Source organism: Podarcis bocagei (assembly GCF_964188305.1).
Source record: "Podarcis bocagei genome assembly, chromosome: 4".
NCBI lineage: Eukaryota > Metazoa > Chordata > Lepidosauria > Squamata > Lacertidae > Podarcis > Podarcis bocagei.
In genome coordinates, this window is record NC_138128.1 from 38,389,218 (window position 1) to 38,417,154 (window position 27,937).

A 27,937-nucleotide genomic window follows, 5' to 3' on the forward strand; every position below is an offset into this window, starting at 1 on the left:
TAGCTGTTTCATGATAGCGATGATTTATCCATAACAGTCTACAGTTTCAAAGTTTGTTCATCTGTGCCATGTGACTGCAAGCCTTTCAAACAAAAGGCAGAGCAGTTATTTATATATGAAAAAAATACTTGAGTCAGCAATCAGCATACGTTAACTCTGTAGGCATAATAAATCAGTACAGGATCAGAGAAATAACATTTCTCATTATCTGTGACGGCTTCTATGCTCAAGAGATGATCAAGTGGCTTTACAGCCATCCCCAGAATTTGCATCAAGTGCTGATTAATGCATAATCACATGGTAAGCTTGATACAACCGAACAGTATCAGGGATGAAGTTTCTCATTAACTCATAATATACAGATATTTTTACTCTTCAAATGCGGATTTACAAATATATTTATATATTTATATATTTAATTCCTTTTCAGGTCATAAAAAATCCTAAACACATAAACCAGTACCTTTTTAACAAGAAAATCTGCATTCTACAGTCCGAGGTGAAAGGCTCCTAATAGAGGGCTGCTTTGGCACTTCTCTGAAGGCCTCTAGCACTTTTCTTTTTTCCATAAAATTTATATACCGCTTGATTGCAGAAAAAAACCTCTAAGCGGTTTTAGCCTTGCAACATGAGGCTCCATTTTACTCTTGAGATAAACTGGAAACAGCTTCGTAGAACTGTCTGTCACTTTTAAAAGGGGAATAATGCATCTTGGAGGTAAGCTTCCCCCCCAAAAAAAACCATTGTTTAAGAATGGGATTAAAACATAATAAAAAGGCCACTTGTGGTTCCAACCATATTGTGCTGTCGTCTTTAAAAAAAAGCAATGGATACTTTAAAAAAAAGGCTATTCCAACTACAAACCTGAACACCAAAAACAGTCAAGTCATTTTAAATAGTTTAAGCTGCAGCACAAGTCTTTTTTGGGGTGTGGGGGAAGGAGAAATTCTTTTTGCCACTTTAGATTTTTACACAAATGCCCCCATACATCAGTTCAAGCACCTGTGAAATTAAGTTTGCATCTTCTTTAACAGTGCCAAAAATTCATCCAATTCACATTCCAGTCTCTTATACTTACGTTTCAGGTTGGGAAATTAAAAATGTCTGATTTCCACTTAAGTGACACGTAGAATAAAACCTAACCTTACAAAAAACGCCAGACTGCTTTATTAAGGCACAGTGATTTTGGAAGAAGGCAATCTTCTAGTTAGTGTCTCTGCTTCACACATGGGCTCCCTGATCCCAGTGATCTGATCCCAGTGTGAAAAATCCACTGAAATCAGTGAAGCCTACTTCCAAATAATGTGTTTTAGATAGACGTTATAGTGTATATAAATAGATGCAAACGCCACGTTTCACTGTTACATGGACACAGCGTCTCTTTCCAAGTAGAGCAGAGTGTGTATGCCTGGCATCAGACATAGGCTCCCAACGCTGCATGGAATTCGGTGAGGCACTGCACCAGCTGCTGAAATTTAGGTCTCTCCTCGGGGTCCAGTGCCCAGCAGCAAGCCATCACAGCAAATCTGGACGATTAAAAAAAAAAAAGCAAACAAAGGTAAGTAAGCTTGACACAAGTGGTAAGCCCTTTGGCCACAGGTTTAGTAACAGAGTAATAGTTCCTTATTTATATGCCACCCATCTGACTGGGTTACCCGCAGCCACTCTGGGCAGCTTCCAACAAATTAACACACAGTAAGTAAAGGTATTTAAAAGTGTGATATTTTCATCCCCTGCCACACGCTTTAATGTGTGGAAAGTATTGGAGACCTTAGCAACGTGGAAAGTATTTCACATTTTCATCTGGGTGAAAATTAGAAATCTACGGAAGGTGACGTCTAGTGAAGATACTCCCCAACCTAATGTCTCATAGTTGGTTACCCTTTTAAAGAACACAGCTTATCTTCTCTGTTCTTTTCAGATTTCTTTTCTTTTCAGTATTTGAAGTTTTTGCAAGATATTTAACATCCACTTTAAATTTATGTGTTTTGTTAGAAACATCTTTATCAGCAGCTTATAGCAAACTAACTTTAGCAGACTTAAAAATGACTGCTTACCTCTGGAATACAGTGGGCAGAAACTGAACCAGGATAGGAATCTAATGACTAAGTTTTGCTTCAGTGCATAACAGGCTCAAAATTTAAGCCCCAAGTGGTCAGATTAGTATAGTTTTTGAGGGTTACTAAGTAAGAAACTGTAATGATTTCTCAGAAGATTTAGTGCTATATATGTGCATGTATGCATGAACGGTTTTAGGAAATGTAAAATTACATGCAACTTCACAATCTTCCTTTTAAAAGCAGCCTCAACTCCTAACAGAGTAGTTCCAAGGAGTACGATAAAAAAGAACCTGAAACACCACTATCATCAGTATGAGTCAATTTAAGACTGAGATTAACTGCTTATGTCCCCAAAAGAAGGAACCATGAATTGTGACAAAGCACTTCAGCAATGAATGGAGGGATAGAACTTTATTCCATAGCAACAGAACAAGTGGAATAGGAACCACAGACTACTACAACGTCAGCCACAGTAATCTGTATCACACATATAAGAAACAGGACATATTCTCCACCTATTCAGTTGTTCCCCACATGGTCCTCACTGAGTCAAGAGTATGAGTTGCACTTTACTGCATGTATCTAATGTCATTCTTTTGATCACTTTTGAGGACTTCACTAATCACACCATATTTCCCAGTCTTCAAGACACAGAGGGATAGAAATGCCAACATACAGGCAGCCTCCCATTTACGAGCATCCAATTGACGTGTTACCACGCACACGCACATTGTGCCGAATCCTACTATACCCAAATGAAGTCCAATTAATGTAGAACGTATAATCCTTTCAAACACAGCAGTTCTTATTAGTTCGCACCGACTAATCATAGACATTATTTTCCACCTACATACACAATCTTAAGAATTATTATGCAACTCTAACAGTCACTTACAATTCATCAGGACAGTTGATTGGCTGAGCTATCCTGTATCCATCTTTTAGATAGGCTGCCATCTCAAAGGGGTCGATATCTACATATGGGGTTTGTCCCAAAGTCATCAGTTCCCATAAGGTTACTCCAAAAGACCACTGGAAAGAGTATCACATATAATAACTGGTTAGATTTTAGGAATGTTTCATATTTCTTTCAAACAAGTATCAGTTTCTTGCAAATAAGGGGCTCAGTCCATCTTTTATTTCAAATAAAGCTTGAAAACAAACAATTGTAAATTGCTGTGGCGTAAAATGGCTTATCAGACCTACTAACAGTTACCAGAGATATTTGTGTTACTGCTTTTACTCAGGTATGACTCCAAAATACAAAACATGTGTGCTGCATGTCTCAATATGAATTGCACATATTTTTAAAGGATTCAACACTTGTGGTGTGTGTATTGTTTCCTATTTTCATGCCACTAAACTCCAGTGCTCATACCTAGAGTATGCCTACTGATTTCAATGGGTCTACCCTGGGTATGATCAACACTGGATATCACTCCCAGTTCTATTAGCCTCAAATTTCTTTTTCTATAATCTCCTCAACTTAACTTATTAAAACGAATACAAGGATATTCAGTGTGGGTTTGCTGTTTATCCAAGGGCTGCTTACCTAACAAGCAAGTTGTTCTGTAAGAAGATTTTTACAACTCTCATTGTTGTTTTAATTTAAAAATATACAGGAGGAATTCTACATCGTGCAATTGTTCAATCAAGGCAAGCATTTTGACTTGCAGGACAGAACGATTCCCACATCTCCTCTCCTCACTTGCTGTTCTGGGGTTCATCTGACCAACTCAAAGCCAATCTTGGGGGTTGTGGGGGGAGGAAGGAGGGAGGAAGTGCTGTAGCACAAGCCAAAGCCTGATGGCACTCAATAGTTGATTCCTGCCATATGTTTTTGTTCTGCTACCGTATCTTAACTTACCACATCACTAGCGCCAGAAAACTCATTGTTAACCAAACTTTCAAGAGCCATCCACCGCACTGGCCTGTTTTCATTGTCTCCGAGGCAATGATAATCCATGGGAAATAGATCTCTGGACAGGGCATTGTCTGTAATCTTCACCTGAAGTGCATCATCAATGCTGTATATTAAAATACACACAGACAACCACTTAGATAGGTAAGTTAAGCTCTTTACAGTCATATTATGTCATGTTTGCAGCACTACCTAGGTGACACTCAGGAAATGACAATGCATTTTTAGACATACTCTAGCCTACTATGCCTAGTGCAAAAACAATTTGGAGTAAGACATGTATCAAGAACCTTGATGTCATTTTAAAGTATTTTTTTCTTTTTAAATAAAAACCTAACAAACTGCATATTGGTAGCGTGATACCTTCCTATTTCATTGCTCCATTTGTCGGTCAAAATATAGAATGACAGCATGTGTAGGAATGTAGCCTATTGCCAACCATCAACTACTACAAATTCTTAACAAATGATGGACGGATGCCCAAAAGTGGTACTGCATAAAGGCAACTGTGAACCTTAGCTTTCCCTATTAAGACAAGGGGGGTGGCCCTAGTGGCCCAAATGCTAAGAATCAAAGCACCCCCTATCTACAATATCTCAAGCATAGTTTGTTTCTTGTCACATTATATTGAGAGAAAACATTTGGAACTGGCTTTTTATGGAATAATTCCAAACAAAGACAACAATTCATTTGCATAAGCAACCTAAAAGAACATGGTCATATTTTCCACAAATATGGTAGATGCTGGCCGATACCTACTAAGTTCTAGTGCTGCGGTACCTCATACTTTGATTTCTGGTGCTCTCTTTATTATGCTGCACCTTAAACATAAAACTAAGCTGTGCCAGACAGGTGCAGCTATCAGTTTGCAATGGGAAAGAGTGACTTGTACAGTGAATGGACAGAAGACCCATTAGAGGAGCATTCTACATTGCCCCCAACTGAGTGTCTTTAGCCCTTTACACTTCAGTACTTACACACAATTTCTAGCAGCCAGGTCTTTGTGAATGACCTCTCTTCGGGACAAGTAGCTCATTCCACAGGCAATCTGAATAGCCATATGTACAAGATCTTGTTGTGAAATTGCCTATAGAAATAGAGATTACAATTACAAACCTCCTTGAAATGAAAAGGTGGAGCTAATTTTTTAAAAAATAAATATGCTTGAATAAAAAATCCTAGCTTAGTCATTATTTGCTACCTGTCCAAAGTACAAGCTTTTCTTACTGTCAATTTTCACTGAAAAACTGAGATCCAAAGAGGCTGTCCTTCCAATAAAATGAAAACTGCTGGCGCTTGTCCCAAAACTCATGGACACCATATCTAATTTGCTTTCATAGTGGCAAAAACCAGAGTTAACAAAATTTCTGCTGCATTTCCTGCTACCACTTCTGTGAGAAGGGAGAACAGAACCCTTTGTGTGTTAGGTGCAAGTCACTGTGATCTGCTCGGTTCTAGCTTTCACAAGGCACAGGAGTCTGATTATATGCACTGGGCTCATAATTCAGCATCCTGAGATGCAGGAATATGTAAACAAGCACATACTGTGAAGGTCTTCCTGCTAGATGACATCTACTATGTCACAAGCCTCCTGTGATGGAATTAGTTTGTACAACAACATATGCTGGTGGCCCTCTGAAGAATAAGGTGGCCCCAGAAAACACAAATGTTGGCTTTCCTAATCTGGGAAGCAGAAGAGATTAAGACAATTTTGAGAAGCTGCCCTAGCAGGACTGAGAATATTAGGATTACACCTGCTGTTTCAGCCTTCCCCTTGTTGTTACACTACTTTCCTATGTTTGTATTTAAGAAGCAACATGTATTTAAGCAGAGAATGAAACATTAAAGCAAATTGTTTTTAAAATATTGTTAGCATGTCTGTTTCCTATGGCTCTACTGATGCTTTCACTGACCTGGTGTCCTCTGGGTGTTCTGGACTGCAACTCCCATGAGCCTTGCGCTGGGGTCGATGGGACTGCAGTCCAACACTTCTGGAGGGCACCAGGTTGGCAAAGGCTGTTCTACTGAATGAGTTTTTCATACCTATGAATCCCTTGGAAATTCACCATGATCTCGACAGTTTGAATTTTAATTAAATCTAAATTGGTGACCAACCATTTTATATTCTAGATTAGCCACTTCTTACCTGAGGATTGTTAGCTTCTACCAGTTTGCACTGTCGCAAAAACAGCTTGAGATTTCCCCAGTTCATATAAGGCAACAGTACCATTGGTTTTTCTCCTTCCTCTATACAAACGTGAGTAATGGGAAGCAGATTTCTGAAAGAAATATAGTTCTGGTTGGTTCTGGTGGTGGTGGGGATTCCATTAGCTGTTCAACCAATAGTCCCACAATTGTACAGTGGACCCTAGGGTTACGTTACCTTCGGCTAATGTAACCTTTGGGTTGCGAACGCGGCAAACCCAGAAGTGTATACTTCTGGGTTTTGCCACGCGCGCATGCGCAGAAGCACTCTATCACGCTGTGCACGTGCACAGAAGTGGTGCTTCTAGATGCAGACTTTTCAGGGTAAATACGGACCCTCAGAACAAATTAAGTTTGTGTCCAGAGGGTCCATTGTACTGCACAATTACCACCATGTATGCCATTTCCTTGATTTATAATTTAGGAAAATGTATACCCCCTTTTTTAAGTACAAACACTGCTCGCAATCATAGTCAAATAGCTTTTCACAATTGCATTATAGGCCAAATATGTTATCTGAGAATTCTTGAATGAAGCATATGCAAAGTACACTTCAATTCCAGTCACCTTCAAGTTTGCAGTTTGCCCGACTGAAGATGGCTCACATGAAGACTAAAACTGAAGTCTAGTGAAGTGTTTTTGCAGAATAAGCAATAATTAATAACTGTTTTCGATAGACTGTTGTGAAACTAAACTTTAGGTGATAAGCCATCAAATTCCCAAATACAAATGAAAACAACTTTGCTTTCATTTTGAAGAGCGCTAACCTGTGATGAAGACCTCTGAGTTTACAGCTTTCTGTTAACATCATTGTCACTTGAACTTCTGAGGCCTGATCTAAAAAGGCAAAAGCTTGTTAGAACAAATTTGCATAGGCAAAAAACAAACAAAAAAACAGCTAACAGACAGACACACATAAAATCCAAAATCCTCAAATAGCAAAATCACATACTAAGATATTAAACATTCTTGATGAACAAGATCCAGACCAAGTTAATTGCATTAAAAATCCTATTGAAATCAATGGGATTTAAGTTAGACTTTGTGAACTAGGTCCCACTATTTTCAACAGGACTTAAGCATGAGTTACATAGCTTAAGATGAAATTGACAAAATGTTGCAGTGTGGTGGGTAAAAAGGAAAAGGCTGTCACAGTCCCTTTTAAGAGATTGTGGGGAGAGATCACAGAGAGGAACATATGAAGCTGACTTAGAACAACCATCCACCTAGTTCACAAACTCTTTGTTATGGCCAGTAGTACCTCTCCAAGGTCTTTCCCTCAGCCTTGATACCCCAAATCTTTTAAAGAGATGCTCATTTTTAGATGCTGGGACCTGTAACTTCCTCTCTCCTCGGGGCTATGAGCTTCACATTCCACACTAGACAAAAATTAGCTAGTGCTACGGTCCCTCTTTACTTACCATTCAGGCCTTTTTTCTTTCCTGTGTCCCCTTTTATCTCCCAAGCTGCAGAGCTAACCTACTAGACTATGGAGTAGTCTTCCCTCAACCATATATTTCCCCAAGGCTCAATGGAAGCCAGCTGTCTCCCAAATATGTACTAGCTCACCAAACCACCCCCTCTTTACTTCTTAGGGGGTCTCCATGTTTGGTTCAAAATACATACCTGAAATATACACACCCAATTCAATAAACTGAAGCCAGAGGCAGAAAAATTACTAGAACGCGACCTGTTGGAATTCTGCGATTGTGGAAGAGGTTTAGCCCCAACATTCATTTTTCAATACATCTAAGAAAGAACTGTTTTGCAGAAGCAGTGACTATCCTATAACCTGCCTAACGCTGAACAAAAGTCATGCTGAAAGCCTACCTTTTACTGTTTTTACAAACATCTGCTTTTCTTTAGTAGGGTCTTTTTCTTCTATTAGCATTCCATGGAAAATTCGACCAAATGTGCCTGAGGACGAGAGCAATGAACGAAGAAAATGAGGTCAACAGAAATTTGTATACACATTCAATAAATCAACAGTGAAGGGAAATCAAGGTTAGCAGTGGACTCTCCTCTTGTGAAACTTCACATCCATCCATGGCCTCTTTGTTCAGCATTTCATCAACCTTTTCATAGTTGGCACTTGAACCATTATTTGCCAATCTAATTTAGAGGAGTTCAAAGGGAGATTGCCAACATAAGCAATAGAAGTTTTAACATTTTCGTTAAACCCTCTTTTGCTAACATAGTGGATTAGTAAGCTTACCTGCAAAAATGTAGCTCATAGATTAGTAGAGAAACTGATCAAACCTTAAAAAATATGCTAGTTTACAAGACTGACCAGAAGATTAGGAAAAAATAAAATGAGGCCCTGTTTTCCCCACTTTAGTTTCATTAAGCAAGATTTCAGAGCAATAAGATATATCATCAGAAATGTTTTGAGATATATTTGGCCAATTCAATTTCCCCAAAATATTCCTTATACCGAGGATAATTAAGCAGCAATGAAAATGGTATGCTTTTCAAAAACGGTATGGATAAAATCATTATGTACAAAACATAATCATACACATCTAACCTCTTAAAAATGGAATTGCACACTTATCAGACACATCAGTCTAGATTAGATATAATGGCCGAACCATTGTTAGACATCATTGTTAGAAACCTGCCCATTTTTTTTGTTGGTTATTTAAACAATCCACCCTACTTATAACTACCACCAGTCATTTGAGGTATCAACAATACACAGAAAAGGCCAAGAAAAATGAAAAGCATATCATGTGATTGATTGCATATTGACACATATGAGGAACTGTTTACTTGTACCTTCTTGAAGAACATCTTTTAATGTTATCCTCTCTCTGGAGATTGCTATGTCCTTTACTTTAGCCTTTGCCTCCATCAGCGTTACACTTTTAAGATCATTCTTCTCTATTCGTAAAGTAGGATAACCTGAGGAGCCAGCAGATCCAAACAATACCAATATAAATACCAAATGTAAATAGGAGTATTCATCATTATCTAGAGATGAAATTATGCTGCAAAAAAAAAACATGCAGGAAAAGAAACCTATGGCCCTGGATAGTACCTTTAAATTATTTAATGTTTTGCCACAGGATGCAATAAGAATAATGATCTTCTGGTTAATTACTGAGTATCATACACATTACAAGATTGAAACAAACAAGAAAGCAAACACATTGCCCTCTTCTGGGCTTTAGAAGACATTGCTATATGCAAAGTGAATCCTGTGTTTATAATTTTTTAAAAATTGGTAAAGCATCTCAAAATTATTTTGGTTTCTAGTAAGAAATGTTCCAACGCCTTTCACAAGGACTTTTGTTTATGTAGACTGGGCGAAGCTTTATGCAGCTGGTCAATCTGGAACATTCATAGCAGCAAACTGAGAGGTCTCTTCAGCAGGAGGAAAGGTTACATAAACGAAATAAACTCTCCTGCCCCAATTCTTCCCAATGTCTCAAAGAGCTGCAGTTGCAGAGACTGATCCTTTACTTCCAAGAACCATTTCTTGCTGGTATTCCATTCTAGTCTAATGGGCTCAGACGATCTAGACACTCATAGATATTACTGTTTTTCGAAACCTCCTTGAGGTTTTTTAGAATCAAACATTATCCTAATTGTATGAAATTGCTAGAGCATTGTCCTTTCAAACAGTTTCTGATCTAGCACATCTTAATGGTTACCTTGCTGCCCCATAATAGGGAAGTGTCAAAGAGAAACTACTAACAGCAGTGCAGTCTAACGAACTGTTGCCCCAAGAACAGTAGCACAGAATATTTGGCCCCACTGTCTGGGGATGATGGAGGCTATAGCCCAACACCATCTGGAGACCCAGAAACAGAACACAAGTGAAACAGTAACCTTCCCATCTGTGATTCCCTGCAATTGGCATTGCATACTGCCTCTAACAATGAAGTTAGAACACAGCCAAATCCACTGATAAGAAAATTACTTACACAAGCAGTGATGATGGATGCTATCATTCAACCCACTTTGGGACCATTTGTCGTATTGTGCTACATTCTGGGAACCTCTTGAAATTGTGGGGTGGGCACCCAGAGTGTAATGGGACAGGAAACATTTCTTTTCCCCCTACGCCTGAACCCACATCATTCAGGGGGATCCCCCAATCTTTTTGAAGGAATACGGGTTGGGGCAGCAAATTGTCCTTCATGAGCTTACTGAAGTTAACTTATTTTAGGATCCAAGTCAATTGATTCAACCAATTTAAAAGTATGGTGAAAATTAACAATTATGCATATACAGAGAAAAGTTTGAACACATGGCAACAGTGTCTGCTGCAGTCTCACAAAGCAGAAGGGCAAGGACATGTCAATAATCTGAGGCAGCACAGAAGAACACACAGAAAAAATGATTTGCAGGTCATCATCCTACCCGTACACATTAACTGTTTTTCCAGCAGTCTGAAAATAAGTGCAGGCTGAGATCTAGGAATGAAACACAGACTCCAGGCAGAGCTACATGCACTTGGCAAAAGCATGTCATCTCTGTGTTAGCTCCTTCAGGGGGATTGAACATTTATATAGGAGAATCAGGGAGGAACCTTTGAAGAAAGTCAGGGTTCTCTATGGGTTGAGAATCCCGTTTCTCATACAATGTGCAGTACAGTGGTGCCTCGCAAGACGAAATTAATTCGTTCCGCGAGTCTTTTCGTCTTGTGATGTTTTTCGTCTTGCGAAGCACGGTCCGTCGCAACTGCGCCTCTTCAAGCGGCTTTAAGAAAAAAGCGAACAAACTCGCAAGATGTTTTCGTCTTGTGAAGCAAGCCCATAGGGAAAATCGTCTAGCAAAGCAACGCAAAACCCGAAAAACCCTTTCGTCTAGCGAGGCATTCGTCTTGCGGGGCACCACTGTACTGTGATCTTATAGCCCAGAGAAACAAAGGTCACTAGGATGCCAACTCTAGACTTTTCACACATTTTCCTGCTAGTCAACATCAGTATGGTCTCTTAGATCACTATGACTAACACTCATACATAGAAAGTTGAGGTGTGTGGGTATCTGTAATTAGATTAACACTTACTAGTAATTGGTGTTGCATTGTTTGGAGTGTCAGCTCTCAGGTACTGTGTTGTTTGCGTTGAGGGCTGAGATAAGCCTTGAGAACTACTGCTGTCACTAATGCTGTTTTGGAAAAGAAAACACAATCATTTTTTAATTTTCAACCACTTAACTTTTGCTGAGGCTAAGACCCCACTTCGGTTGTGCAGCTAAAAAAGATTAATGAAACCAGACCTCTCCAAAACTCAACCTGAATGTAGCAAAAATGTCAAAAGCTTGTAATACTTTAAATGAATATCAGAACATGAAAAGGCAATCAAATAGCATTTTGATTAATAACGTTTTCAATCAAATCAACCGTAATTTAAGCAATTACACCTTTAACTATTGCAAATCTGGCCGAAAAGGAAGACAAAATCTGTAGCGTAGTGGGGAAAGTCCAAACTTTTAAATTTGTAGATTGAGTTCTGATGTGTTATAGGTTTCAAATACATCAGAGCAGATGTACGGGAAACTATACTGGGCCTAGCATTTTCCCAGAGTTTAGCTGGTGATATGTACAACGGAAGTCAGAATGTTCTTGTTTATGTCCCCAACAGAGAAAAGGGGTTGGACTGTGCTTATATAGCACTTACGGGGGGAAGGGGGAACACCTCTATTAAGTATTTGCGCCTAACTGTCTTTGTAAATTGACTATGACCACAATGAAGAAATGCATCCATTTTTTAAAAAAGGAGTAACAGCCACACATTTTAAAACATATTTTCAAGTATTATTCAGTGATGTTAGAGGATCTCCCCACCCCCACCCCAATAAATCACCCCTTGTTCCAAGAATCTTCACTTTCAGTCCAACTGTTAGGGATGTGCAGATTGTAGGTAAGGAAATGAAGCTTAAGAATATTATTTAAATGGAGAGAATCTAGGGGTGGGAGAATCCCAAGAACTATCCTTAACCAGTGTTATTTGGAACCTATTATGATTAATCTTAACTCTATAGCACAGAATATGCCAGTCCCTTAGAGCAGCCCCACTAGATTAGGCTCAACACCCATGTAGCTAGCAGCCTGTTCTCACAGAGGCCAGCCGGATGGCTATGTGAAGTCCACAAACAGGAGGACATGAATGCAATAGTACTCTCCACTTGTGTTCCCCTGCAACTGGTATTCAATACTGCCTTTGAAACTTGAGGTAGTATTAAGCCAACATGGCTAGCAGCCTGATAACTTAGTAAGTCTTGCATTGCATTATCTGGGAACACTGAAAAATAAGTTATATACTGCACTGACATTAAGTTCTCAATGTCAACTCTGCCAAAGCCTAGGAGCTACCTTTAGTACATCAAGAAGTCCATATAACGTCTCAAACATGAAAACTGGAAAGAAAATTGAAGTCCACGTTTTTTCTTTACCTGTCTTCCAATTCTATTCTCTTCATACTGTGAAGATGCAAAACAGCTAGTATTATTGCTACCAGGAATATGACTGCACAGCAAACTCCTACACTGATATAAAACACACGCGTAGAAGTGGTGGGAGCTGCATTTACAGGATCAACTGAAATGGAAGAGCAAAGCATTACTGCAACAAAATGGATATAACATCTGCCAGCTTCAGCTAAGTTCACATACAAATGACTAAGTAACATGTTTATTTTTATTTTCCTATTATACTGCAGTATATTATTTAAGCTTATGGTGAAGGAAAAAAGTGACTTCCAAGATTAGTTTTAGAAGTCTAAATATAAAATATTGAAAACAGTCGCTAAGAGATGCCTAGAAAAACTAAACATCATAGCCTTTAGATCCAAAACCTCTACATTAAAGTCTTCTCTAAGCCTTGTTTTCCTTGAAGTACAAAAAGAGAAGACTGATGAGTACCAAGGACAGAGAGATGCCCTCCACTACAAAGAACTCAGCTAATTATGCTAATAACTCAACATGAAAAAATTATGAAATTGCTTCCACCAAAAGGCCAATGGAGTTTTTTGTAATATAATATCTTCACTAGCAAGTTGCCGTCTCTCTATTTACTGTTCACAGGAATTCAATTCATATACCAAAATATTCAGCCATGTAACATGCAAATTCAAAAATACATTACATAAAAAGGCTGATAGCAAAACTAATCTCTTACAGATCTGCTTGGTGGAGTACCTGGTTCACAACATGATAATCAATAAAAAAAAGCATGAAATACAAAAATGCGAAAGTACAAGCTGCTGGGGATTTATACTTTTTAATTTCCATTAGTGAACAAAAAGTCTGTCTCTTAAAAAATCTGACCAATTTTCCTTATCTAACAGCAGAAGGGGAAGAAATGTGTTTGAATTATGTAGACTGATGATTTTAAAAGAAAATGACAAAGATCCTCAACCTCTCCTGTATGCTGCATACGAATAATGCTTTCAGGTATATTTCATTTAAAAATACGAAACACATTTACTTACAAATAGCTTTGCTGCTATTTTTGTCCAATACTGGTGGTTTTACTTCTAGCTCAGGTTCTAAAGACAAAAGGGATAAAAAGGGACATTTGATATCACTTTTCCTCTGAGTTTTACTTTTCATACCAAGACAATGAACAGAAGAACACTTTATTCCATCTTCTATTAATGCTAGATCAAAAAAATGTCTATCAAGATCTGGCAAACCTAAGAATTCAATGTAGTTCACCTACTATAAGGAGGAAGTAACATACCACATAGTAACACCAACCACAAGATTTCAGTAGCATGGAGACTGGTCCTTTTACTTGCCTTGAAATAAAAAATAAATACAATGCTAACTGCCGATGGTTGACCCTCGTTTAAACATGTGCCCATTAAAGAACATAAGCTGAACTTTCAGATGTAAAACCCAACAACAGAACGGGGGTAGATTTAGCACATGGATACATTTGTATTTCATCCTTTGTGTTTCATGGGGACACAATATTTAACTTTCAAGCTTTCCTGTAATCACTGCAACTATTCATACCCATGAGTAGATGCTATCAAGAAGAAATTTATTTACTGTATTTCAAATGCACTGTGCGACCCACACTTTCTCAGGCCATGTAAATGTAGCCAATTATGTTAACCCTTCCCTAGGTTTCCACCTTTCTAGAGGTCTGAAGCATATTGGTTATAGGTAGCTTCTGTTTCCAGTCATGCGTCTTGGTTTAAATATTGATTTCCTGCATTCCCAATGCTAGTAATGATCCTTTCTGGTTAACAAAATATCCCTTTTACCGAGATACTGAAGCAAAGTTTTAGTACTGGTAAGCAAAGCCCTAAAATCACCTGCTCCCCTTAAAGGCCAGACCCTGTACCAAGATTGCCTGGGCTTGATAAATTTACTGAGGTTTGGCTAGAAGTGCAGCAGGGAGAGCCTTCTTGGTGGTGGCAGAAATTCTTTTGTCCACATTTATTGGAAGCTCTTTTTGACACATTCTCTGCTCCAGTACACCCCTCACATCCCACACCTCACACTGCTCAAACAGGTCTGTCCAGTACTCTCAAAGCCAATCTAAACAGATCTGAAATGTCTGCTTCCAACTAGACAAATTACAGCTCCCAACACTGGTGGCAGCTCCTACACACTTGCTTTCTCTGGTGTTGGGTGGGAAGGGAAAGAATAGGAAAAGGGTGGTGGTGGAGGGACTCTAGCTGTGTGCAATGCAAGTGAAAAAAATTACAAAGCTGTATTGCCCCTTTAATATGAACAGTGATTAAAATGTCTTACTTTTGTAGCACATTTTCCTTCGTTTGAAATTTAAGACTGTGATATTTTTGGAAGCATTAACGGTCATGTTGAGCTGCATTAGTACCGTAACATCAGAGTCTAATCTGCCTGAGCAAGAGAGTTCCACCCGAAACACTGTAAATAGAAAAGCCACATACATACATGTTTTTAAATGATAAAATGAAAAACCACACACTTTAAATCAGCAGTGCAAAACTGCCTTAACTCCTGAATATTTTTAATTCGTTTGTTACAGCTTTCTTTTGTTACATGATTTCTTGATTCCTCCTTTCCTGTTCCTTAAGAAAGTTAAGAATAGCCCTGCTAGATGAGACCAAAGTCCTTTCTAGTCTGGTATCCTGGTTCCCACAGTGGCTAACCAGATGCCTGTGAGAGGCCACAAGCAGGACATGAGTGTAACAGCCTTCACTCACTCTTGCTTTCCAGTAGTTGCTATTCAGCCACTGCCACTAACATTAACACTGATATTGGAGACAGTATATAACCAGCAGAATTAGGAGCTATTGACAGTTGTATTTTCCATGAATTTGGCTTGAATTTAGACAAACCGCACTTCGGCTAAATAAACTATGGTTTATATTCAAATCATCCTTTTCTCTAATCCCTTCTTTTCGAATTAATTTTATTGTACAAAATAGTGATATACAGATCACCTTCAATATATGAATATGTAAATGCCCCCCAACACACAGGTATAACACATCGATTTTATAAACATTGTATTCATAAAACTAGGAATTTCAAAATTGGCACATGGACAATAACTTACCTATCCACATAAAACACTGAATTCTTTTCAAAGATTAAGAAACCAAGATTTGAAACTTGACAATGGCTTATATAGGGTTTCAACTAACATACTCAAAGCGGACCCACTAAAATCAATGAAGTTACTTGAGTCTACTCATTTCAATAGGTCAACTCCAAGTATAATTAGCTTATTTTTATTATATTTTTCCCCCCAAACAGCTTAATACTTAAAATCTCTAAGCAAATCTCAAAAATACAGACTTGAAAACAAATAAGAGAAATCTTGGAAAAACAGGGTCCAGTTTTACAAGTCAGGGAAAGCCTGATGTACATTTTTCAACACATCTGAAAAAACTGATGGGATGGTGCTTCACATACAGTGGACCCTCGGGTTACATTACCTTTGGGTAATGTAACTTTCAGGTTGCGAACGCAGCAAACCCACTAGATGTGGACTTTTTGGGGTACGCACAGACCCCTGGAATGAATTAAGTTCATATCCAGAGGGTCCACTGTATTTCAGAAGGAAGGGCATTCCACGTTGCATGCGCAATGGGTGGAGGAAATATCCATTTTGGGGTCACTGCCTTGTGATATTCTGTAGGGTTTGGTGCTACAAGTAAAATTTCTCCACAGAATCAAAGTGATCTTACAGTCCTATACATGGGTAGGCGGTCCATTAAGTAAACCTGGACCTGAGTTGTCCAGGGATTTATATTAATTTTATTAAAAACTTTACATTCCTTCTTCCAAGGATCATATGCTAATAGCAGACCTTGAGCACACCCTAGTAGCTAACTGGCAGCCAGGGCAATTCCCTCAGCATGTGAGTAATATCTGCACATTCAGGTACTTCACTCCACAACTGGGTCACAGTGCTCTGCACCAGCTGCAGTGTGCAGATCAATCCCAAAAGAAAAACCACATGAAGCACATTACAGTAGTTCAACCGTGAGGTTACCAACACATGAATCAAGGCAGTGAAGGTATCCCCATCAGCACATAGCATTACAGTTTGTGTAATGAAAGACTACTTACCTGATAAAGTACGAGGGACTTCTCCTTGTTCAGAAATATTTGCTTGTGGCATATCCATAGCCAATAGATTATCAACCTGAAATCCCAGTTTATATTCAATCTGTAATGATGTGCAGAACAAGCCAAAAAGAAAATATGCTCACTAAAAGGGTATGTATTTGCACTGATTTCTACATGAGATAAATTAAGAACCAAATTATCAGAAGCATGTTGCTAAGTGTCCAACAAAAATGAACAAGGTAAATTCAGAGGATGAAATCAGACATTGCCTTAACCTACGTGCATCTCAACCAAGCAATTATTAGGGGGAAGGGTAGAATCTGGATCAAAACCAGAAAAAGGGATCTGTAAGCAGAACAGATACTAAACCGTATCAAGATGTGGAGATGATCAATACAAAGTGACAGGCGGGAATCACTTTCTGCCAGAAAAACACATTTCCATTCACCCCCAGAGATCTACCTAAAGACCTAGTTTTCGATACTGCCAGAACAGTTAATATTTCAGCTTTATTAAGCTGGATGCCAAAATACCACTGTTTGAATTATATTTAAATATTCAAACCAAAAGCCAGCTATCCTTTTAAATGTCAAACAACTTTTCTGACTCATGTGTGTACTGATACCATTTAATACATGTTGTATGGTTTCCAATCCTGAACTCAAGGCAAAATTATGGTTTACAGATATCTGAATTGGGCAAACTATAGCTACTGAGAAACAGGGAGGGAGGGACTCTTATGTATTTAAAGATGAAGCAGCACACAAGCCTAAAGCAGTGTTTCCCAACCTTTTTTGGGCAAAGGCACACTTGTTTGAGGAAAAAAATCTCGCGGCACACCACCATTACAGCCCCGTGACGTCAGCGCGCACCGTCACGCCGGGAGGGACGCACGAAAGTGAAAGTTTTCAATTTTTTCCCTCCCCCTTGCCGGGGAACCTCCAAGCTTTGGGGGTGGGGGGGAGGAGGCAGCAAAGCGAGGGACTGAGGGACGGCGGCAGCTGAGGCGGCGGCTGTTGTGGTGGTGGCGGCGATAGCGGGCGGAGGAGGGGGCGGTGGCGGGGCCGAGGTGGGCGGCGGCGGCGGGGGAGGCGGCGGCGGGTGGAGCAGGAGGGCGGCCGAGGCCGGTGAGGGAGTAGGGTTGCCCGGGGCTTGAGGAGCCGTCGCCGGGAGTTGCTGCTGCTGTTGTTGCTGCTGCTGCCCAGACATGCCGGCCTCCTCCTCGTCCGCTGTCTCGCGCTCCTCCCTTTTGCACGCGCTGCCCCGCCGCCGCCCCATTGGCTGGGTCCTGTCAGCTGATCCCGTGTTATTTCCAGTGTGTGTGTGAGGGGAGAATGGAGAGAGAAACCTCGGCACCACCACCGCGGAGCCGCCCCCGGCTCGACGCGGATCCTCGCCGCCGCCACCTCTCACCGCCCGCCTCGCCCGCCTCCCTCCCACGGCACACCAGCCAACGTCTCACGGCACACTAGTGTGCCGCGGAACACCGGTTGGGAAACACTGGCCTAAAGCTCATTCATGAAAACCAAACTGTGTTTAGGCCAAGTCATTTGAATCAAGCCTATGAAATGAAGAGAAAAGCCTTCTCACACACTATACTTCTAAAGTGCAATCCTAGTGTATGTCTAATAAGAAATAAATCCCACTGTGTTCAATGATACTTTCTCCCTGGTAAGTGTACACTGGGGTTTTATGGGTGCAATGGAGTTTACTTCCAAATGGACAATATTTAAGAATGGGATGTTGATCATGGACACACGCTGCACATTTTGCACAAGTTCATGGACTTCTGCTTCCTTCCCCCAGCTCCATGCTTGAAGCTGAAGAGGGGGTGGACAGAATCCATGAAACTGCTCCAGGCAGCAAAGGGTCTCAAAACCCCATCACAACTGCTACAGACAAAGCTGCAGTGTGTTATACCAGCTGTAGCACACCTTACACATGTAGCTTCAGTCTTAGGTTACCCACCCTGGTTAAGCCCTCCAGTGCCACACAATAAATACTGTTGCTTACTTCATCTACATAAAATAATAGTTGGTGCTTACCTTGGCCTTGGAATGCCAACTGAAATGGAGGCTGTTTGTCTCACTTGGTACCAGCAGATTAAAGGACAGAGCGTAGTGATTGATAAGGTCATTTCTCACATAATAAAGTTCTGCATCAATACCTAAAACATGTTTAAAACAAAGAGGGGGATGGAAATGAAGTTAAAAGCTAAGCTACAGCCACAGGCAATTTAGTAAACAAGAAATAAAGATTACTTGTTTAAGAGGAAACTAACATTCAGCGCCAGTTAAGTCAGTTTGACCCAATTTACCTTCAACATTTAAAGGAATGTTTAAAATCAACTACAACCCCCACCCAAACACCTCCTTCTCTACTCCTTAATGGGGGAGGAAACAAGCCAGAGCCTGGCTTGTTGTGGAATGGGAGCACTCTGAGCAATAAGCCTAGAATAAACCTTTATTATAAACAGCATGCAAACCAGGCTTTGGAAATGATAAAATCTCAGGTAGAATAGACTCATGAGTCCTTAGCATCAATGGAAACTTTCCTGCTATTGTGTATAGATGGTGCAGTCTCCTCCAATCCCGCATCAGTTCCAATTGGGACCACGGCAGGAGCAAAGGACTAAAGCATTCCTCTTCCCCACGGCTCTGATGAGGCTAAGGGGTGTGTGTCAATGTTTGGTTGTAGTAGTAGTTGTTGTTTTAAAAAGCTGCTATGAAATACGTAACTATGGGCTAAGTCATGTCTAGTATGGAAGGAGATAAGGAAAACACTACAAAAAGTTATGAATGTCCAAGGAAATGTGTACACAGACTCTCTGATCAACTGCAGACAAAACAACAGAATAATAATTGAATAAATTATTTAACTGGCATAAAGAAAAACTTTTCTGGAATCAACTAAACAAATCTACTTTAAAACTCTTCTGACTTGCAGACCCCATTAAGCAAGCTCATATATAGAAAGCTTAAGGCTCAAGGATCTAGTTTCTTGTTACTGGATCTTACCTAACTTAAAGCAAACCACATGACAAGGCCTGCTTTTTTTTTTTTTTGCTTTAGATTTTAAGAGGAAACACTGTTTTGCACAGGCAAACCCTAAATCACATTAACATATATCTTTGTGCTCCACACTTGGACATAAACCAGAGAGAATAAATTAAATCAAGCATAGAACAAGAAGGTAGGCTTATGCCATACCGCAGAAATACAAGGTCATTCTTTAAAGATTTTAACATAACACATTATGAAGCAGACAAGGAGAGGCAGGGATTTCATTCTTAGAATGAAGGATGCTGAGGAACCCTTGTATTCATTACAAAACTGGATCATGTCACTCTAGAAGCCTTAACAAAACCGTGGCTTTTTCAAGGGGCTCTTGCATAAAAGAGCTTTAAATCTTTGCAGTTTTAGAAAATACAAAAAGCTCTCCTCAATTAGCATGGGAAAGTGATTTTTGTTTATTTAAGAGGGGCTCTTGTGAGAACTCCCCTCTTGAGGAGCAAGACAGACAATAGGTGGGTTTCATTTTCTAAACGTTCAACAGAGTTTGAATTACTAGAAGCAATTCTAGTATTATCTTCATCTTTATTGCTTATGTTCCTTGTGTCTCCTGTAAATTAAAACAATTTCTATGTGCCAGTTTAACTTTCTTTTTAGAAAGTGGGTAGCTTTTTAAAAGTTAGGGATGCGTTATCAGAAATTTAAGCTATCATCCATAATCATTCAGATGGGACTTTTCTAAGAAAGCCTTTGTATGTAGACTTGGAAACATGCAATACAGGTTTTCCTCTTAACCAAGTATGCACAAAATCACATTCATTACATTAATCACCTTCCTTTGACTTACATATTCTGCTACAATTCACATCTTACCAACAACCATGCATAGCAAGAGCTAATATCCACTGAAAGACCTACAGGAACTGGCACGATCCTAACAGTTCACAATTCTATTCAGTCTCATGGAGCAGAAGATATTTCCAACTTCTATTTTGCAATCCAGTTCATGTGTGCATCTTATGGTATGAGAAGGTGGAAACTGCACAAATATGTCCCTTTCTTCTCTCACTTGATGCTGTGCAAGGCCAGCAGCCAACTGATTTCTCAGTTTTGTTTCCTTGGGGCTTACATCATCATGAAAATTTATGCTGCTCCCAACCAACTGATTTTGTTTGAGCTTCACCAAGTTTCGTAGTTGAGACATAAATGTAACAAGAGATTTGAGAACTTCTGGCACAAACTAAGAAGAAACACAACAAATATAAATTCTCATGGATACTATTGAATACACAAAACATAGGAACAAAAATCCTAATGTAGCTAAAATTCATGTCTTCAGTTGCCACAGTAGTGCCAAAGGGACCCTTCAGAATGTCTTTGTTTCTCTTCCCATCCACTACAATGCAATTCATGACTGAATAAATTTGTTTACTATGAGGTATTAGGGCAGGGTTGTTAGTTGTGCCCGCTGCAACAAATCACGCTAAATAGAAGACATTCTACATCATTTAGGCTGTGCACCATACATTTAAAGCAGATTTCTCATCTCCAAAGAATCTTGGGAGCTGTAGTTTCCCTTGAAGACAGTTGCAATTCTCAGCCCCCTTCACTACAGTTCCCAGGATTCTTTTTGGGGGGGAGGGAGGTGTGTACACAGCCTTTCACAGCTAATTAAAGGAAGCTAAGGAAGAGATCCTGGATCTAAGAACTAGATAACTCTGACTAATTTCATGTTGCTTTTTGCATCATTTAAAAACAGGCAAGCAGATATCAAATTGTCTTATATTATGCTGCCCCTATCTTTGCTCTTTTTTCGCACATCTAAGTTACATTGCCTATGGGTACGTTTGACCAAAATATTTACTGCATGTCAGATACGTAATGTCAATGAATCCAACATGGGGAATTGACTTCCATAAATCACTCCCCGCCCCCTGAAATCAAGAGACAGAGCACACACATGTACTTCACTTTTCCAAGCAATCCGAATAAAAGTCAAGGAGAATTAATCAGAACCATTAAAAACACAGAGCTGAAAGAGGAAGTGAGAAAGTGCACCTCTTACAACTTCCTTCTTCAGCTCTATGTACTTTTTCAAGAGAGAAAAGGGGGGCAGTGAGGGGGTAGGCTTAGAGGTTTCATGGGAATCAAGTGAACCTCAAGGACACCACTGTGCACACAAGCATCATGCTAGTTTTTGCTGGGCTATATAGCTAGAATTGTACAGACACAATCTATATGAAGGCAAAGCATAACAAATTAGTTTCAAATTTTAAAATCCATTATTAATTACAAAGACAACCACTGGACATCTCATAATCAATCAGTCATTCTTCAAATTTCAGTAATTATTAATCAGACTCAAGACAAGGCTTCTCCAACCTAGTGCCCTCCAGCTGTACTGGCTTCCAACTCCCATCAGCCCCATAAAGCATGGTCAGGGATGATGAGAACTGTAGTCCTAAAGATTAGAGGGAACCAGGTTGGGGAATACTACTCTAGGCACTTTAGTGGGTTGAACAAGGTCACCAAGAATACAAAGGGACCTAGAGACCTCTGCATCTACTACAGTCCTTCAGGAGTAGATTCCCACCCCTATAGTGTCATTCACAGGTCCAGAAGAAATATGAACCACTTACTGAAAATACACACTAGACACTGCATCCTGTAGGCACCATCACATAGAGTAACTGAGCACATAAAAGGTTTTAGAGCCTCCAGTCCCTTCTGGAGTCCTGACTTTAAAATCCAATGACTGTGTCTGAGAATTCTGAAGTTTGGCACCAACTCTAAAGGCAATTGTCCACATTATATAAAACATACTCAAAAACAGCACACTGCACTAAAATTTATGAACCATGAAAGGGGAGAGAAATCACGACAGTGTAATAAACCATCAGCACTGAATTAGTAAAATGATATATTTTATTAGACTACTGAGTGTTCAGAAATATAGTAAACATTCATCCTTTCAAAATTCTTTAGGCATGAATATTCAGCAAAAGTACAATAAAGATCTAAAGTTCTTTCAGGTCCTGGTGTGTCATTGCTCATCCCATGACAACAAATACTGCCAAAGATTCATTCTGCTGCATCAACATACTTTTACATCTAGAGTTGGTAAGCATATTTCAAATTTGTGGGCATCAGAATGAAGTTCTGGCCAGCATTAATTTTCTTCATGCCCTAACAATTTGGCCTCTGGAATTTATCCAGGCACTCTAATCTGCACAAAATGATCTTTATCTAAGCTTGAGTTCCACTCTGCCTCGTGATCCCAGATGGATATAGGCTGCCTCATCAAGAGCAATGGGAACCGTGAAACACATCTGTATCATGCACAGCTCCTTTGTACAACTGGAAAACATATTCAGCCATTTTAGCATCTGTCTCTAGCATCTCAGACTTAGATATTTAATAAGCTGGAGCATCCTCAAAGAAGATACAGACAGTCAACTTAACAAAGTAAGCTCCTTCCTCAAGGTTGTTTTTGCCTTCAGTAATTGTTACTGCGTAGTCATCTTTTCTCCCTGAGCACTATGTTAAAGGACAGTTTTCAGCTAAGAAATAATTGTTCTGCAATATATCACACAACTCCAGGCGGATATATTCAAGTAGGACCATACAACTGATGAGATGGTGACATACAAAAAATCTTAAAAAGGTTAAGTATTCAAAAGATTTTAAAAACACCTTAGCCTTATACACTAAAAGCTGCAAGTCCTTCAATGTGCAGTATCTTCATATTTTGTTAAGAGAAGCACTTAATTCAAATTAACAGCCATATATTCAGATCAAAATAGAACAATAAATATGGATAGTACGTAAGTACGGTACTTTATTCAGCACTTTATTCAAACTTAATGGAAAATAAGACACCTAACAAGCATTGGCTCTCTTCACACATTAGAATGCTAAACCATTGTTTGGTGCTACACCAACAAATATTCTGTTTCCTCACACACCAATTCAATAAATTAGTCTCTCAACAACTGCAGCACCCTGAAATGCCTTTCCACTGGAGAGGCAAGAATGTGGTGCCCAGGTGACTGCCATGGGTTAAGAGAACAGCTGAAAATCAGGTTAAAACAGCTCAGTTGAGTGGACATTTGGATACAATGTATCAGGCAGTGATAAGAGATGTGAACATATGCTAGAGCTTTTCTGAGTTTCCCTCCCAGCTTTTGCCCCCCAAAATGCTTTTGAAAAGAGCATTTTATAAGCTGTTTGGGTATTCAGTAATGAAAGCTGCTGAAAGGGAAACTGCAAGTACTCCAGAAACAACTTTCAGTACCTGTGCATAAATCATTAGATACTGTACCTATCTTTAATTAAAACTTTGCAGTACATTATTACCAGAAGACTCCCCAATACCATCTGAGCGGTAAGTTGCAATGTATCAACTAAGACAGGGGTCTGCAACCTTTAAGACAAAAAGAGCCACTTGGACCCGTTTCCGAAGAAAAAAAACACTGGGAGCCACAAAACCATTGCGACATTTAAAACAAATATATCTCCAGAGCTGCGATCTGACAGCGGGCGGGAAGGTGACGTCGGGACGGTGCGTGACTAACACACGCACCGCCCCCATGCGACGTCACAGCCAGTACAGCACCCACCACAGTGGGGAGTGTCGGGGTGCACAATGTGCCTCCTCCCCTCGCTAGTATCCGCCCAGGAGCCGCGGCAAAGGTGTAAAAGAGCCACATGCGGCTCCGGAGCTGCGGGTTGCAGACCCCTGAACTAAGAGATAGGATGGCTTTGAAAATGTTAGGTGAAGAGAGGCTACGACAACTATAGCAAGAATTATAAAGAAAACAGTAAAGAAAACAGGCTTTTTCACTTTTTGTTTTATAATTTCTCTGTGATACGATATTCTCTGCACAAGTCCCCAGGAAAGCAGAGTTACAGCTGAAGTAAATAGCATAGATATGCAACAGGAACAGGCAACCGGCGATGTACAGGCAGAAGTACTACTGACATGCCTGGACCCCCCCAAGCTATTTTTAGAACCTTAAAGGTTCTGGTTTTGTAATGATTTCTGTCATCCTTGTTCCGTAAATAAGTTTGAAAAAGTGAAGACAATTACGTTACTAGGATTACAAAGGTGTGAGTAAAGGAGGTCTTGTAATAATCTTAGGGACCTACCAGAGAAAATAATGTCCTGCAACCATTGTTTGATAGCTTTAAAAGAGAGAAGTTATGAACATTTGAAGTTGCCACATCAGTCTAACTGGGAAGTCCTAAAGTGCCTTGTGTACACCTACACAAGACTGGAGTGGATTTACACCACTGGATAGCTCAGTTGCTCAGAGCATAGTGCTGATAATGCCACAGTCACAGGTTCAATTCGCACATGGGACAGCTGCAGATTCCTGTATAGCAAGAGGCTGGACTAGATCATTCTTTCAGTCATTTCTTACTCTATGATTCTATGAAGAATATTTTATCCATTCACAACTGTGAAAACTTTCCCACAAGACATTGTGTGTACCTAGTCCCAATCCGATGAGTCTGAGATATACACAACCCTATCAAGTAGAACTGCCAGGCAAGCATATAGGAACACATTCTAACACCCCTCTTTCTGCAGTTACAGTGGTACCTCAGGTTAAGTACTTAATTCGTTCCGGAGGACTGTACCTAACCTGAAACTGTTCTTAACCTGAAGCACCACTTTAGCTAATGGGGCCTCCTGCTGCTGCTGCCACGCCACCGGAGCACGATTTCTGTTCTCATCCTGAAGCAAAGTTCTTAACCTGAAGCAATATTTCTGGGTTAGCGGAGTCTGTAACCTGAAGTGTATGTAACCCGAGGTACCACTGTATACCCATCCTACAAAATTTAACATGAATCCATCTTCTGTCAGTTTCTTATTTAATCACGCTTAGCACCTTCCTCCACTTAAGTGGTTCTTTTCTTCCATGACATCCTGGTCAAAACCTATTCTCAGCCCCCCTTGAAACTATAGAAAGCCTCTGTGACTTCAGACAAATTACCTAGTTTAAGGCAGCATCAGGAGAGCAAACCAGCACATCTAAAGACAAGCATCTGGCTAAAAACCAAATGTTGTTAATAATATAAATTTCCAAGCTATGAAAATAGACTTGTACAGAGCACACTGTTACACTGTAGCAAATTTATAAACAAAATGTGAAAAATTGTTTCTTTCTTTGACAGAAGTAAAATCACCTACATCAAACTACCTTTATTTATTGGCAAATTTCAGTTTTGAAGATTGCTTACTTTAATTATCATTTCTCCCCATCCCAACATCTAGTTAACCAGAGACTCAAAAATATGCACTTGTCTAGTCACCTGTGGCAAGTAAGCATTTCAATGAGAAAACCAGTTATATTTTAATTTTTGTAATGTAGAAGAGACAGAGGGAGGAACATGAATGTATACATGAACAAATGAGTTAATAATTATTATTTTGAGCTAGTAATGTTTGCAGACATATTTGCAGGACTACTTACTCCTGAGTAAAATATGTCTTTGTAAGAGTCTGTGAATATTCATTACTGCATGTACAAATCAACAGCTTCAGTAATAGGTATCTGGATATACAATGTGCCATTCAAATGTTTTCAAATTCATTTTTTGAAAATACATATTGGAATAAATTGATGTGCACATAAAATTTTATTTCTGTAACTTGTGTTTTAAACTGAGATTTCATAAATTTATTGTATTCCATTAACAAGGCTTAAGCAGGACTAGGGTGAGAAAATGAAGGCCATCACTGACCCTTCCATCCAAAAACACATTTACGTAAGAATTTCAGTGTTGTTCACTTTGGGGTGTAGGCAAAATCTGCCATATTTTGGTACATTTCATAAAGCAGTCAATATGCCAGGACCAAGATAAACAAATTAACATAAGGTATAAAGTGTTTACCCAGTCAAGTCTTAAGGATTTAGCATCTCACAGCATGAACTTCTAGGGCACAGCTGCATAAAATAATTTATTGTGTATGCACGGTACAAGCAGTACCACAAACCAACCCCTGCAGCACGTAAAAGGGCTTGAGTCTGAACTGAGTGCGACCGTCCCTATTTGCAAAACACACCCACCCGCCAAGGAAAGTCTGCTGCTGCTGCTGGCCTTGGTTCTAGGCTTCTCCCGCTCCCTCCTCCTTCACCATGAAGTGGTTTGGGTGGCTTTTTGGGTGGAGAATGTCAGCGCCTCACCCGGGCAGTTGCAAAGCGCGGATTTGGGAATTTGCACCGTGAAGCACATTTGAAGCCATTAGGTCCCCCCCTTCTCCCTCCCCCAGCCACGTATTTTGTTTCCACCCCGAAACCCAAACCCAGCCCCCTCTCATAAAGCCCTGGCAAGCAGGCGAGTCGCTGAGCGGCATTAGCAGAGCAAGGCCGTACAAGGAACGAAGGCAGGACCAGCCGGGGAGAGGCGGGGAAGGGGGTGCCTGGCCAGACGCCCCCCACCCGCCGCCGCACGGCCCTCTCGGGATCCCCCTCCCCTCCCGGAGGAAGCCGAGCCTGGACGGAGACACCGCGGGGCCCCTCCCCCCCCCGCAGGCAGGCGCGCACGCGGAGAGGCAGCCGCCGCCCCTCACTCACCGATGAGGCGCCGCACCTCCTCCTGGCTCATGTAGACGCTCAGGCCGGGCCCGGGAAGGGGCGCCTCGACGGACCCCCCCGGAGCCTCGGAGGCGGCCGCCGCCGACAGCAGGAGGAGGAGGAGGAAGGGGCGGAGGCGGCAGGGCAGCCTCGCCTCAGCCGTGCCGCAGCTTCCATCCCCCCGGCCACCCCGCACCATCGCTCGCTTCCCGGCTCCCTCGGCGGGGCGGGGAGGGAACCCGGCGCCCCTCCCCACCCGCGAGCCCCTCACACTCGGCGGCGGCCGCTCATGCTCCGGCCGCGGCGCGCGCCCGCGCTCTCAGGGCCGGGAGTCATGGAGCAGCCTCTTTTCTTTTCCCTTCTCTCTCTCTCTTTTTTCCTCCGTGCGCGCGCGCGCCCCCCTTTTTCCGCCCGCCCCTCCGGCGGAGCCGAGTCAGGCGAGCGAGCGAGGCCTATCCCCCCAGTCCAGTGCGCGTGCGCGCAGCGCCGGCGGACGCGGCAGCCCGCCTCTCTTTCCTCCCGCGCTTGCGCAGGCGGGCTCCTGCGTGCTAGAGGTGGGGTTTGGGGTTTTGTTGCCCACCGCGCCCCCTTCTGTATACCGTGACGTCCCATTTCACTGAACGCTGAGAT

General features: G+C 40.8%; 1 protein-coding gene across 2 annotated transcripts; it reads right to left on the bottom strand.

Annotated features, from left to right (window-relative positions):
• Window positions 1-349: 349 nt before the first annotated feature.
• RYK (receptor like tyrosine kinase) lies at window positions 350-27,775 on the bottom strand. Of its 2 annotated transcripts, none has more exons than XM_081192634.1 (15): window positions 27,308-27,775; window positions 18,759-18,880; window positions 16,714-16,813; window positions 14,905-15,039; window positions 13,629-13,685; window positions 12,592-12,736; window positions 11,204-11,304; window positions 8,965-9,090; window positions 8,017-8,103; window positions 6,954-7,023; window positions 6,128-6,260; window positions 4,959-5,068; window positions 3,928-4,087; window positions 2,956-3,092; window positions 350-1,526 (listed from the first exon to the last, which is right to left on the bottom strand). In XM_081192634.1, the coding sequence occupies exons 1-15, from the start codon at window positions 27,504-27,506 to the stop codon at window positions 1,415-1,417; spliced, it is 1,794 nt and encodes a 597-aa protein (XP_081048760.1). In that variant the 5' UTR covers window positions 27,507-27,775; the 3' UTR covers window positions 350-1,414. The 2 variants fall into 2 exon arrangements, with proteins under 2 accessions (XP_081048760.1, XP_081048759.1); XM_081192633.1 differs by having other exon boundaries at window positions 8,965-9,098; window positions 11,203-11,304.
• Window positions 27,776-27,937: the final 162 nt, after the last annotated feature.

What these genes read in the sequence shown, in the direction of transcription:
- RYK (XM_081192633.1), bottom strand. Translation starts at nt 27,506, where the DNA reads ATGGTGCGGGGTGGCCGGGGGGATGGAAGCTGCGGCACGGCTGAGGCG. An exon ending in GTTGGCATTCCAAGGCCAAG is followed by an intron (nt 16,814 to 18,758) that starts GTAAGCACCAAC and finishes ACATCATTACAG; the next exon opens with ATTGAATATAAACTGGGATT. An exon ending in CTGGCTGCTAGAAATTGTGT is followed by an intron (nt 4,088 to 4,958) that starts GTAAGTACTGAA and finishes TTTAATATACAG; the next exon opens with CATTGATGATGCACTTCAGG.